Raw genomic sequence first — 12014 nt, forward strand, 5'->3', positions numbered from 1 at the left:
AAGGTATTGTGCACACAATTGCTCACTGAGCCATGGAAATAAATTTCATTATTACCTCTCTCTTTTTAGGCACCACTATAGTTAAGTGTTTAAACAACAACAACAAACAGTCTTTAAATGCTATAGGAAAGTCTCATGTAAATATATTCTTAACATTAAATTAAAGAGAAGCTGAAATGCATATTCGCATTATCACATTTTGCTTAGAATTCCACCGTGCTGAAATCATGGCCTCTCTGATTTATTGTCATGGGTTTCAACCGTTGGCCAAAAAAGGAGAATCCTGTTTTTCACCTTTTTTCTCTTAAAACGGCTGTACTTATAGACTCTCAGTGTACACATGCTATGTACTTACTGATTGTAGTTCTAAAACCTTTCCCGGTTTTCAGGAAGAAGTTTGTATTTTATAATAGAGGTATTACATACCTTGCATGGTTCATGCTCAAAGCACTGAATTATGCTTACAAAAATAATTATTGTAACAACTCAACATTTGTATGCAAATTGTTAAGATTTTTGATAGATAATTAATAATAGATGACAGTTTTATCATACAGAGATTAATTTTTATGTCTAATTCTTACCTGTCCGTCACCACATCCAGTGATAATCTGTTTATTTTCTTCATCTATTATTAGACTTAGCAAAGGAAATGCTGCTTCAAAAGAGGTGCAATTATTTCCACAGTACACAGAAATCAGACATTTTATTAAAACACACAATTCAAAACCGATGCCTCCTATTGATAAGGACAGGTGAAAAACAACAACACCCTTACTGCAATCCTTACGGTTGCAAAGGGCCCTAGCTTTTGCATTGCAATGGGCTTTCCACTTGCAGGTCTGCAGCCTGCCTTTCATCCAAGTTGCCATGGCAGTGCTTTTGGGTAACCTTGTAAACCACTACCATGGCAGTGGTTTTCCACATCCTTTCACCCAAGCTGCTATGGCAATGGTTTTCAGAGCTCCTGTGGTAGTAGTTTTCCCTTGCTGTTCCTACACAATTATTCTCATGGCCTTTTACCTGCAAATCCTAATATTACTGTTAAAAAAGCTTTTCAAATGTTGCGATTGCCATAGGCAATGGGTGTGGTCTCCCTTCTTCCTCTCCTTTCCTACCATGTGGTTAGAGCTCTTAGTTTACTTTTGGGCATATAATAATAATAATGATACGATGATGAATAATAATTAACAAAGCCTAAATACTAACACCCATGCACCTGTTGTCTCTAGTCAGAGTGTGCTCCAACCTGCACTAGCAGCACCATAAGCAGGAACGATCAGCACAGGGTTTAAGCAGGTCCCAGTGAAAACTATATGTTACTTTAGGAGACATTTTATTGGCGAGGTGTGTCCTTGCTGCACTGGAGATGTTTGTCTTCCTCTTCTCTCCTTTTGTTCTCATCTTTCCACATAAGTAACTTACATTTTTAAAGTCAATGTATGCCTTCAGCTAGAGACCCTGTTAATAAATCTACATATGGTACACATCATGTCCTTTCATGTCATATACAAAACTTGAAAAAAAGAAAGCCCATAGAGAGTGGAGCTGTATCTACAAAATAAAAGAGCTCCTATTTGTGTATCTCAGTAAATGCCAAGAGTTATATGCACTCCCTGTACAAACAGAAATGCTTATGAAAGTACACTAAAACTATCTACCCTGAAAAGGAATGACTTTAAAGGACAATATATTTACTAGCATATGATTTACTAGAAATATTTTGACTAGCTCAACTAAATACTTCTATAATGATTTTATTTTATTGTGAGGGACAGACATTATGAAAAGATACATAAAAAATAAAATTTACCTGTTAATACTCCTGACTGATATATTAACAGGCCAGTAGAATAGTCCCATACCTTTCGGGAAAAACAAATAAATAAATAAAGATAGGCACCTACTTAGATCTTTGAGGAAAACACAAACTTAAGGGCCATCAAGTGGTAGAAACAGGGAAACGCAGCCCTTGATACAATATAGTAAGGTTATTTTCAGTAGCCGTTGTTTTGTTGTTTTTCACCCCATGTTCACCTTTGTTTAACTGATAAGGAAACCCACTTGGTATGGATACACAAGCAATTAGAAGTTAAGAGATCTTGAAAGTTAAGCTAAAATAATGTGAAGACATACACTTGAACTAGATTTCACACAGGAAGCTTGCATGATTTCACAATTTTGCTATTGGGCCCTAGAATAAGAGATTATTAGTAGTAATAATGCTACTTATTACGATCTATAGATCCACAAAAAAATCAACTTTCATTATTAACGTGACTGTTTCTAAGGGATGCATTCTAATGCTTAATAGTTGACTAAGAAAGCTAAATAAAAACAAAAATTTCCTCTCATACTGCTACTTCTACAAGCCTTCCTCAAAACAATTTCTTCTACATTTACGATAGCTATCACAGCATGGATTAAAAGCATCGCAGTCAGACAGCCCCTGCTCTCCAAACATGGCTGTGTGCCTTTGTATACCTCCCAAGCTTTTCTCTTTGTTCATGCTTCATTTGCTCATGAATGTAAATATTATTCTCCTAAAAAGCTTCTTCCTAGATTTTGTTTTTCAGTTTATCTGAAGAGATTCTCACCCGTTTCATTTCTTGAACCTAGTAAAAGGGCTAGGGCAGCATGAGGTTTCGGATGTCCTGTGTCCTGTAACCACAGGAGCCAACTACCATAGACTCCAGCGTTGCTGCCTTTACAGAATTGCCCCTAACCTGCAAAATAAGGCAGGGCAAATAAAGTAGGAAGACAGTCTTACTAAATTATTTGATAGACTTGAAAGATTTTTTCATGTGATTGTCATTTTAGTCCCAATTTTTATCTAGCTGAAAAGACCTTATCATTAGAACTTTAATTTATCAACTCTTCATCAAATACATAAGAAAGAGCATAAAGAGCATTTCTTTAGTCATTTTCACCTTTATTTAATTTATCCAGTCAACATAAACTAAATAAGAAACAATCAAAAAGTCAGAATTATTATTTCCTAAAATTCTAATTCAATCTTTGCATTTCCTTTGTCCAAGACAAGGACAAAAATGAAACCAGCATTTTCACCAGAACAGAGTTCCATAAAAATTAAATTTGAAAATAAATATATGCATATTTGATACAGCAACATTTGTTTTCACTTTAGCCTGTTGAATCAAATGTTGGGCTATGTTTACAGGGCTATAGAGGACAATCAGTAGAAGACTAACTGCTTCTAATCAAAACACCCACCCTACTATCTTGTGAAAGACACACCTAGGTTTACCCAGGCTCCTTTTTCCTCCTTATTGCCTAACATGTCTTTAACCGTCATCGTGTATACAACAGCAGCAGTCCATGGTGTCATCATGTAAAATGCTGTGTGGCAAAAAATCCTGGCAGCATGTAATAACCCAACCATGTCATGTGAGACACCAAAACAATATTCCTGTAACAGAAAATTCCAATCATTGTCAGCAGACTCAAAGTGGAATGCTTTAATTCAGTTCAGTATACTGAAACACTTCAATTACAGCCAAACAGATCAAAATATGTTGTGTTCATTTGCTGGATAATAAAAATTACCAAAGTTAACACTTCATCATAGAAAGTTTTGAATATATAAAACACGTATTGTTCTTTAAAAAAATAATAATAATTAATTTCTATAATAATTTCCCTAGCAACTCTTAAGAACAATGTCCTGATCTCTACAAAGTCAAAGATGATTTTTGCTTAACTTGCAGTAAACATTTATAAAGCAAAAAGACAACTTTACTTCAAAAATTCACTATACATCTTTTAAAGTGCAGCTCTACAATTTCCTTGCCTTAAAGCTTCTGTCTTCAGACACTGATATAAGCACATTTCTCCGCCATGTGCAAAACTCAGCAGCAGTAACTGGAGCCAGGTGACCATTCAGTTCAGCTAGTATAGCTTCATTCTGTGATAAGTTAAGCCAAAACAAAAACAAATCAGATTTAAAACAAAAACTGACAATTAGTTCAAGTTTTTAATAATTAATAATTATTATTAAAAATATCAGATTTGTGTTCAAAGTATGAATTCAATAAGATTTTTCTTAAGCCAAATGCAGCCCTTTATATCATTCTGCTGGCAAAAACACTAAATGCTACATTTGCTTCTTCAAAATGAATGACGTAGGAGTAACTTTTCAGATGTTGTCAGAATGTTTTCTACTTCTAAGTTATTGAGATATTGTTTCAACTTTTTATTCTAGTCTCTTATCCAGTATACGATGCATTATAAAGCATTAGTTAGTACTTATTTTCATGTATATGAGAAGATGAATGCACTTGATTAATTATTCTGACACGACTGTATCATTATTTTAGTTGAAAGAGAATAAGCTAAAGAAACAATATCAACATAGCTACAAAGAATGGTATCTCACCTTTGCACTTAACACATAGATCCGATTTTCAGCACATACTGCCACTTGTTGATCATCTGGACTAAACCTTACATGAAGCACTATTCCCAAAAGAGTTCCAATAATAATTCCTTGAGGTGTTATCCCTGCAGAAATTTTATTAAGACTCAATAAATTCTAAAACTCTAATACAGTTTGATTCTCAGAAACATTGCATAACAGTTACCTAGCCGCACACCTATGCCAGCATCTGTCAGGAAGATGTACAGAATAACATAGAATTTAATAATCAGAGACTCGTAAAACAGCTTGGAAGGGACCTTTAAAGATCATCTAGTCCAATCCTAGGCTATTGGAAAGCAAAGCACAGAACTATGCACCAGGATTTCTCCATCTGCCTCGCTGCCTAGACAATATCTGGTACTCACTGAAATACTAATAGTAAGTGTGCCAATCAAATTATATTTTCATTGAAAACTATCAGGAATGGGATTTTTGGAGTAGGGTGATGTGCCCAGAGAACCCAGTGGTGACATGTTCATTTTGGAGGTAAGAAATCCTGATTCAAGCCCAGTAGCACAGAGGTTTGAAAAATATTTCTTCCAGTTGAGTATTTCAGCCACCCAGCCACTAAGCAAGGGGGACTTTCCTTCTCTTGATTTTAATTCTTCTGTGGGAAAGGGCTAAAGGAGGGGATACATCACTAAAAATCATTACAGAGTTTGATGATAAAACTAGCTTTGAGAACAGGTTCATGTTTTATCCCTCTCTACACCACAACATTATGGCCATCTCAGCAGTTCAAGCAGGTTGGCTTCTGCAGATTTGTACTTTATGACGCTACTTTTAACAATGTGGAGAGGCTTTGGACATCTCATTAAATTTTAGGATTTCATAGGCAGAAAATTAACTAGAAGAGTCACAACAGCTACAGGTGGTCCATTTCTTGGTTTTACCCTAAAGGCTGTTGAGTCTTTTAGAGCAGATCAATGTGTCAAGGTCTATCAGACTGGAGAGATGGATCACACAAAGAATTCCTTAACCACCTTGATACATTTGTTAAAAATATGGTAAGCAAAAGCAGGCAAAAACAGCATGAGAGTACAGTCTGGGGGGAGAAAGACTGCTGAAGAGCCTGTGGATAGAGAACAGGGAAAGAAGGAAATTGAGCAGCAGTGAATCTGGCTCTCAAATGTCTTTGTATTAGAACTACCCATACCATCTATCTGTCTCCATTTACTGTCTATACCTATCTTCTATTTTTGTCTTCCCTATATTCTCAGTCCTGTTTCATGCCCACTCCCTGAATTGCTCTTTGATTCTCTGTTACACTTATATGGATTCAGATGTAATGATGACATATATTACAGAAGTACTTAAAATGTTGATATTTCTTTACAACATTTATTTTCATAATATGTAGAATTGCCAATTCAGTGTGGAGCAGAGTACAAGACACAACCCTCACACATTAAATCATAGGCAAATATATGAAATTTTTAGTAGTGATGGACAACACCACATAACTCTTTCACTGGCTCCAAAACTCTTTCACTGGCTCCAAAAGAGGTCCATAATGATTCTCAACTCTCACACTATAATAATATTTTTTGGACAGAGTATCACTGGGACTCTAGTCATGACTTTCAGGGTCTTGCTCTCTTTCATTCTCTTTCATTATTCCTCTACTTCCCAGTCAATTTAAGCTCAAAGAGGCGTTAGCACTGCTCCCTAGAATCAAACTCAATCTGTTGAGGCTCCAACACTCACTGGTGTTCAGGATGTTAGAACATCTACCTTTTTTGTGTCCTCTCACCATACCTCTCCTTCACTCATGCACTCTCCCAAATCAGATACTTGCACAGCTCACACACACACACACACACACACACACAGGTGTTTCAGAGGCAGGAGAGGAAGGACCAGACAAAGCAGGATGGAGCACACTAGTTCTGCACATATTCCAGAAAAGTTAGCATTTAGTGATTTTGGCATTGCATGCTTAGTTATGCAGTGCTGGCATGCTTACAGTGTCAGTGTCCCTTTTATGGCATAGTGGTAAAACCTAACTGTCTTTACAGTGCTTCTGTAAGTTTCCTCTGGCAGGTCTGTACACCAAGGTCTCTGTTGTTGCTGCTGCTTGCTCGGTTTTCCCCAGCTGTACCAGGCTCCCAGCAGCCCACCAGCTGCTGAGCAGTGCCCAGCTCCGTGGCCAGGACCACGGCCAGTTCCCGGCTGCGCCGCGTTGCCCCTGTGGCCCGTAGGTAGCTGATACTCTACCTTCTTGCTCTTTCTGCGCACATTCAGCCAGATTCCACACGATCACGCGCTCACGGGAAGCAGAGCAGACAAGAAGGGGCTCGGTTTTATTTCCAAATGACAGCGCGGAAACTGAGTGCTGATGTCCTAACAAACGTAATGTTTGACAAACACACATAAAGAAGAGTTAAATGAGTCACTTCAAATTAAAATTACAAATAGTGCAAAATTATAAACGGATAATATTTGAGCAATTAACAAAATTGTTCCAAACTCATTTTTATTTATTGCTCCAAAATCACTTAATAAATTACAATATAGCTGCACTGGGTCTGGCTGGGACCAAGTAAACATTCCTCACACCAGATTGTATGGTGCCATTCTGGATTTTGTGACCAAACTAGTGACGACAATACACAACATTTTAACTGTTGCTGAACAGTGCTTGCACAGCATCAAGGCTTTCTCATTTTGCCAGCCTGTTCCCCCAGCGTCCAGCAAGTTGTATGTGGGCAGGCAAGAAGCTGGGAGCTGACACAGCTGGGACAGGTGACTCGAGCCGGCCAAAGGGATATCCCATACCAGTGACATCAGGCTCTGCGAAAGAACTGGAGTGTGAGAAGATGCTGTTAGGGGTTGTCTTCTACGGTAGTGATTGCTCAGAGGGTGGCTGGAAATTGGTCTGTTTGTAGGAAGTGGTGGGCGATTGCGTTTTTCATCACATCATTCTACCTCTTTCCTTTACTCATTAAACTGTGTCTCTCGACCCACGAGTTTTTCTCACTGTTGCCCTGGGGATTCTCTCGCCCACCCTGCTGGGAGGGAGCGAGTGGGTGGCTGTGTGGGTGCTGAGCATGATCACTTACATTGTTCACATTGGACAGACATAGCTCCCAGCCAACGCTAGCATCTTCCAAGCATAAAGGTGAAACCTGACCCTGTTACTATTTGTGCCTGCCTTCCCTGTTAGCGTTCCTCTATAGCAACAGCCTACAAAGAGAGGCGCTGTGGTTTTACCTGGCCAGCCGGACTCCAGACGCACAGCTCCCTTTTATTCAGAGGGAACGCGCAGTACGGGTGGCTGCACGCCGGCTGGACAAAGCGGGCCGACAGCCGGGATCTCACCGCGTGTTTTTCGCAGACGACGCCGGCTTTGCCTCTCCCTCCAGCGGAACACCGCGCCCCTTCCCTTTCCATCCTGCCTCAGACCCACAACGCGGCACCTCCCGGGGCCCGTCCCCGGCTCCTCACAGCGAGGGCGGCCCCGCGGCCGCAGGGGAGCGCCCCAACGGCCGGGCCGTTACCACGGCAGCGCGACGCCGACGGGGCGCGGCCGCAACCGCCCCCGCCCTGAGCATCGGGTGCTCAGAGGTGACCCAATTCACCGCACGGGACACGCAGTATTTCTTTCCTAAAATAGCTCGCCCCTGAGAACGCTGGATAGGAGCTTTATTCTGACAATCTGCACGAGTGATGCAGTTATAAACGCCTCATGACGGTTTAGTCAGCGGTAAATAAAGGCTGAAAAAGCACAAAGGTGCTGCTCAGGCAGGCAAACGGTGCTGAGGAGTACAGAACTTGTTCTGAAGCATGTTGTGCACTTGTCTGCAACTGTTCCTGAGCATTTCAGTGTGCTTTTTGCCAATTCATTTCACTACAGCTCATTCTCATCTTTCAATGTTTGTAGCTACAATACTTCCAATGACCCACAATTCATATAAATTAGGGAATGAGAAGAAATCCAAGAAACCATCAGAGATCTTGAATTAACTTCTTACCCGATCAAGCAGGAGTTAGAACACCAACTCCGTTGCCACAGCTGAACCCCGATCCAGTAAAGTCAGTTTGATCAAGATGGATGCAGTGAGAAATGTACAGCACGCTGCATCCCCAGGTGAAGTACCCCCTAGTGATGTCCCATTCCAAGGCAACACAATGCTAAAGGACCCTGGCCCCAGCAGGTTGTCATAGCTTGGGTATCCACCTATTCCACATGGAACTACTAGCTACATGAAAATAAATAAATAAATAAATGAATGAATAAATAAAAAGACTTACGATGTTAGGGCATTTTAGGGAAACGCCAGTTCCTCATCACGTCATGTTTTTGTGTGCTTTTGTGATTATTCTCAATATCCAATCATTTTAACAGAAACTTTAAATAATGAGATTTAGCAGCTTTAATAGTTTAATGTATTTTGAGCAGTTGGTAAAAGACTGACGTTGATTTTAAGAAAGCTCAACCTTAACAGAATCCACATTTGCAGGTCCATGCAGCCCGTTTTGTTTGTGACAGGCATGGACAAAAGTTATGTGGGTTTGAAGAAATTGGAGAGCTAAGGTTTGAAGACAGAGTATTATCTCATTCTATGAATACAGGATCCCTGAGATGCATAAACAACTTCTCTTTTATCACCCAGTACACAACATTCTCCGTGAAGATTTTTTTATCAATTCCAGTCCTTCAGTCTTGCTTAGCTTTAAAGATTTCAGTCAGGGTAAGGTGCCTGTTGAAATCAGTGGGCTCTCAAAATCCTTTTTTTTCCCTCTTTCCATGTTTTTTTTCCCCATCCTGTGATCTTTAAGGTGAAGTTTGTGCCGCCACAGGAGCTGTAGTCAACTAGAAATGACACAAAAGCCCAGCGCTGGCCTCCGCCGGGCGCAGGCCGCCTCCCGCCCCGTCCCGCCCCGTCCCGCCGAGCGCCTCAGCCCGGGCGGCGGTTGCCAGGGCGACGGCCGCGCCCCGCCGCGCTCTCGCGATAGCAGGGCCGCGGGCGGCGGCTCGCGCGCGGCCGTAACGGCGGTACCGGCGGTAACGGCTGTAACGGCCGTGGCGGCGGTGGTGAGTGGCGGCCGCCGGGCCGGGCTCTGAGGGGGGCGCGCAGGGGGCGCGGCGAGGCCGGAGGGGCGGCGCTGTGCCCGGCGGTCCCTCGGTGGGGTCCCGGGGTGGGGCTTGGCCGCGCCTCCCTGCGCCGCCGCACGTCCGCGGAGCCGAGCCGGAGCCGCGCCGCCGCCGCTCCGTGCCCGCGGCCTGCGCCGGCCCGCGGGGAGGAGGCAGCTGAGGGGGGCTGCCGGGCTCCCGGCACCGTCCAAGGTCTCCTGAGATCTCTCGGGCGCCGGACAGGAGCTCAGGTGGGATTGGCCGTCGCTTGCGCTTAGCCAGGTCTTTTCTGCTCCGTCTGTTCCACCCCTCGGGTGTTGCTTCATCGCCGCCTCGGCTCGGATTGGCTTGTTCTCTGATCCAGAAAACAGCTTTTCTGTCACTGTTCAAAGGGCTTGGTCAGTCTGGCAGGTTCTGTGAGCGCTGCGCTTCCTTGCGCGGTGCTGCCTTCGCAGAACTGTGGCCTTGTGTTCTAGAGGCCCCTGGGACAGAAAACTTGTTACTACAGAAATGCTCGTACGTTTTTGTCCCTAGATCTGGCTAGAAAACCACTAAGCTTCAAGCGACGTCTCGGTGGAAGTAATGCAGTTTGTTTACATGCTAGCAATTTACCAGCAGCTGTCACGTTTAAGATAATTGCTCAGTCCTCATGGAAGGCGTGAGGGAGTGGAAATCTTCATCTGAAACATCAAGGTGCATGTACTTCCAGTTCCCACACTTGACCAAGACCGGCATGTAAAATTCGGTCAGCTGTATCCTTTGAAAGGCTTTGACAAAGTTTAGAGCTTGCTGCTCTGTGCACGTGCTCTTTGTGCAGCTGTTGAAAGGACTGGAGTGCTGCGGGCATGCTCAGGCTGCCTGGCTGGGAGCGTGCAACAAGGGGGAAAGGGCACAAGGGCCTTCGTTTTGTAACAGCCCATTCCCTCTGCCCCTGGTCCCAGCAACTTGAGCTGTCTGTTTTGTAGGCAAGTGCTGTAAAGAGCTGAGCATTTGTACAGTAACAAAAACTTTATAAAAGTAAATGCAGTTCTTCAGTGAAGATATGCCAAATTTGGTCATAGAAATAATCCATGCTGCAGAACCATAATTTAGTATATTGTGTTATCTCAGTAGATGATCTGGTTTTAGTTCTAGCTCCCTTCCCACTGCATGTCAGAATGCGTACTGCTTCATACATGCACACATATTTGCACCTGAACTGTTTTCTGAGGTCATTTAAATCCTACCATACAGAGCTCTGAACTTAGCAACAGAGTGTTTTTTTTTTTACTGTTTTAAAAAGGAAAAAAGTTAGCGAATGTACATAACTGAAGTTGTTTAACTTTGTGTGAACTAGAGAGGATTTCTAAAAATTACCGAATTAAAAACAAAACTGATTCCTTCCAGGAACGGTGTATACTAAATCTAAATTATTTTGTATTTGCAGGGTAGCGCACGTGACAGCAGGAAGAATCAGAGTAAAACTTAATAGTCATGGCAGCACGCTGGAGGAGAGTCCTGATAATATTTGTGGCAGCTCAAGTACTATTTGTGGTAAAGACCTTTGAGGAAGAGGATGTACCTGAAGAATGGCTTCTTCTTCATGTTGTTCAAGGTCAGATTGGAGCGGGAAACTACAGCTACTTGAGACTAAATCACGAGGGAAAGATAGTACTTCAGATGCGGAGTTTAAAAGGTGATGCGGATTTGTATGTATCTGATATAACTCTTCACCCCAGCTTTGATGAGTACGAGTTACAGTCCGTAACTTGTGGCCAAGATGTTGTCCACGTACCAGCACACTTCCGCCGCCCAGTGGGAATAGGGATTTATGGTCACCCCTCTCACCTGGAGAGTGAGTTTGAAATGAAGGTCTACTACGATCGAACAGTTGTACAGTATCCTTTTGGCGAGGCTTCTTACAACCCAGAGGAGATGGAAGCAAACCAGAAATACTCACACACCACAGAAGATGAATCTCAGGATGAAGAATCTGTTTTCTGGACTATACTTATTGGAATCTTGAAATTAATACTTGAAATTCTTTTTTAAATTCATATACACTGGACTAAATCAAATTTCAGCCTGTGAAATTGAACATGAATAACTTTCTGTAATATTTAATACTCTTTGTTGTGTTTCCTGAACCAGAAAGAAAGTAGGGGGGTGAGGGGGAAAAAGCCATATTTAATTTTATATTGTAAAATCCTGCCCTACATGTAAAATGAGCAGCAAGCACAGTATTTGCAGCATTCAACTTTAGAGATCAGGGCTTAAAGATGAATGTAGAGTTGGGAATCTCTAAACAGGTGCTTAGGAAAAAAATCAGCTCTAATCCTTTTTTTTCTATCATTATTTTACAAAGAGCAAAATACAAACAGCTGCACTTCAGTGCCCCCTCTCAATCTCAATCATATTTTAAAATAAAATCTACTCTTTCTCTGCCAGGTATCTGCAGTAAAACTAATTCGCAGTGGCTTTGGAGTGCAGTCAAGCTGAGGAGCCTAGGGTGAAGGAAAG

The 12014-nt window shown here is 42.0% G+C and overlaps 2 protein-coding genes across 5 annotated transcripts in view; one reads left to right on the plus strand and one right to left on the minus strand.

Moving 5' to 3' along the window:
* WDR27 (WD repeat domain 27) overlaps positions 1 to 7924 on the minus strand; it is a 130362-nt gene extending 122438 nt beyond the window's left edge. The window contains 6 exon segments of the mRNA XM_040552584.1: positions 585 to 658; positions 1814 to 1865; positions 3812 to 3925; positions 4397 to 4521; positions 6656 to 6797; positions 7652 to 7924. Coding sequence (XP_040408518.1) covers positions 585 to 658; positions 1814 to 1865; positions 3812 to 3925; positions 4397 to 4521; positions 6656 to 6797; positions 7652 to 7831 — 687 coding nt within the window. The 5' untranslated portion in view covers positions 7832 to 7924.
* A 1452-nt stretch (positions 7925 to 9376) lies between these two features.
* C3H6orf120 (chromosome 3 C6orf120 homolog) lies at positions 9377 to 11614 on the plus strand. Of its 4 annotated transcripts, XM_040551016.1 has the most exons (3): positions 9399 to 9476; positions 10050 to 10208; positions 10942 to 11614. In XM_040551016.1, exon 3 carries the CDS (start codon positions 10989 to 10991, stop codon positions 11544 to 11546), a length of 558 nt encoding a protein of 185 aa, XP_040406950.1. In that variant the 5' UTR covers positions 9399 to 9476; positions 10050 to 10208; positions 10942 to 10988; the 3' UTR covers positions 11547 to 11614. The 4 variants fall into 4 exon arrangements, with proteins under 4 accessions (XP_040406949.1, XP_040406950.1, XP_040406951.1 ...); XM_040551015.1 differs by lacking the exon at positions 10050 to 10208 and having other exon boundaries at positions 9377 to 9476; XM_040551017.1 differs by lacking the exons at positions 9399 to 9476; positions 10050 to 10208 and adding an exon at positions 9607 to 9797.
* Positions 11615 to 12014: the final 400 nt, after the last annotated feature.

The sequence above is a fragment of the Cygnus olor genome, chromosome 3, assembly GCF_009769625.2.
Source record: "Cygnus olor isolate bCygOlo1 chromosome 3, bCygOlo1.pri.v2, whole genome shotgun sequence".
Classification (NCBI taxonomy): Eukaryota; Metazoa; Chordata; class Aves; order Anseriformes; family Anatidae; genus Cygnus; species Cygnus olor.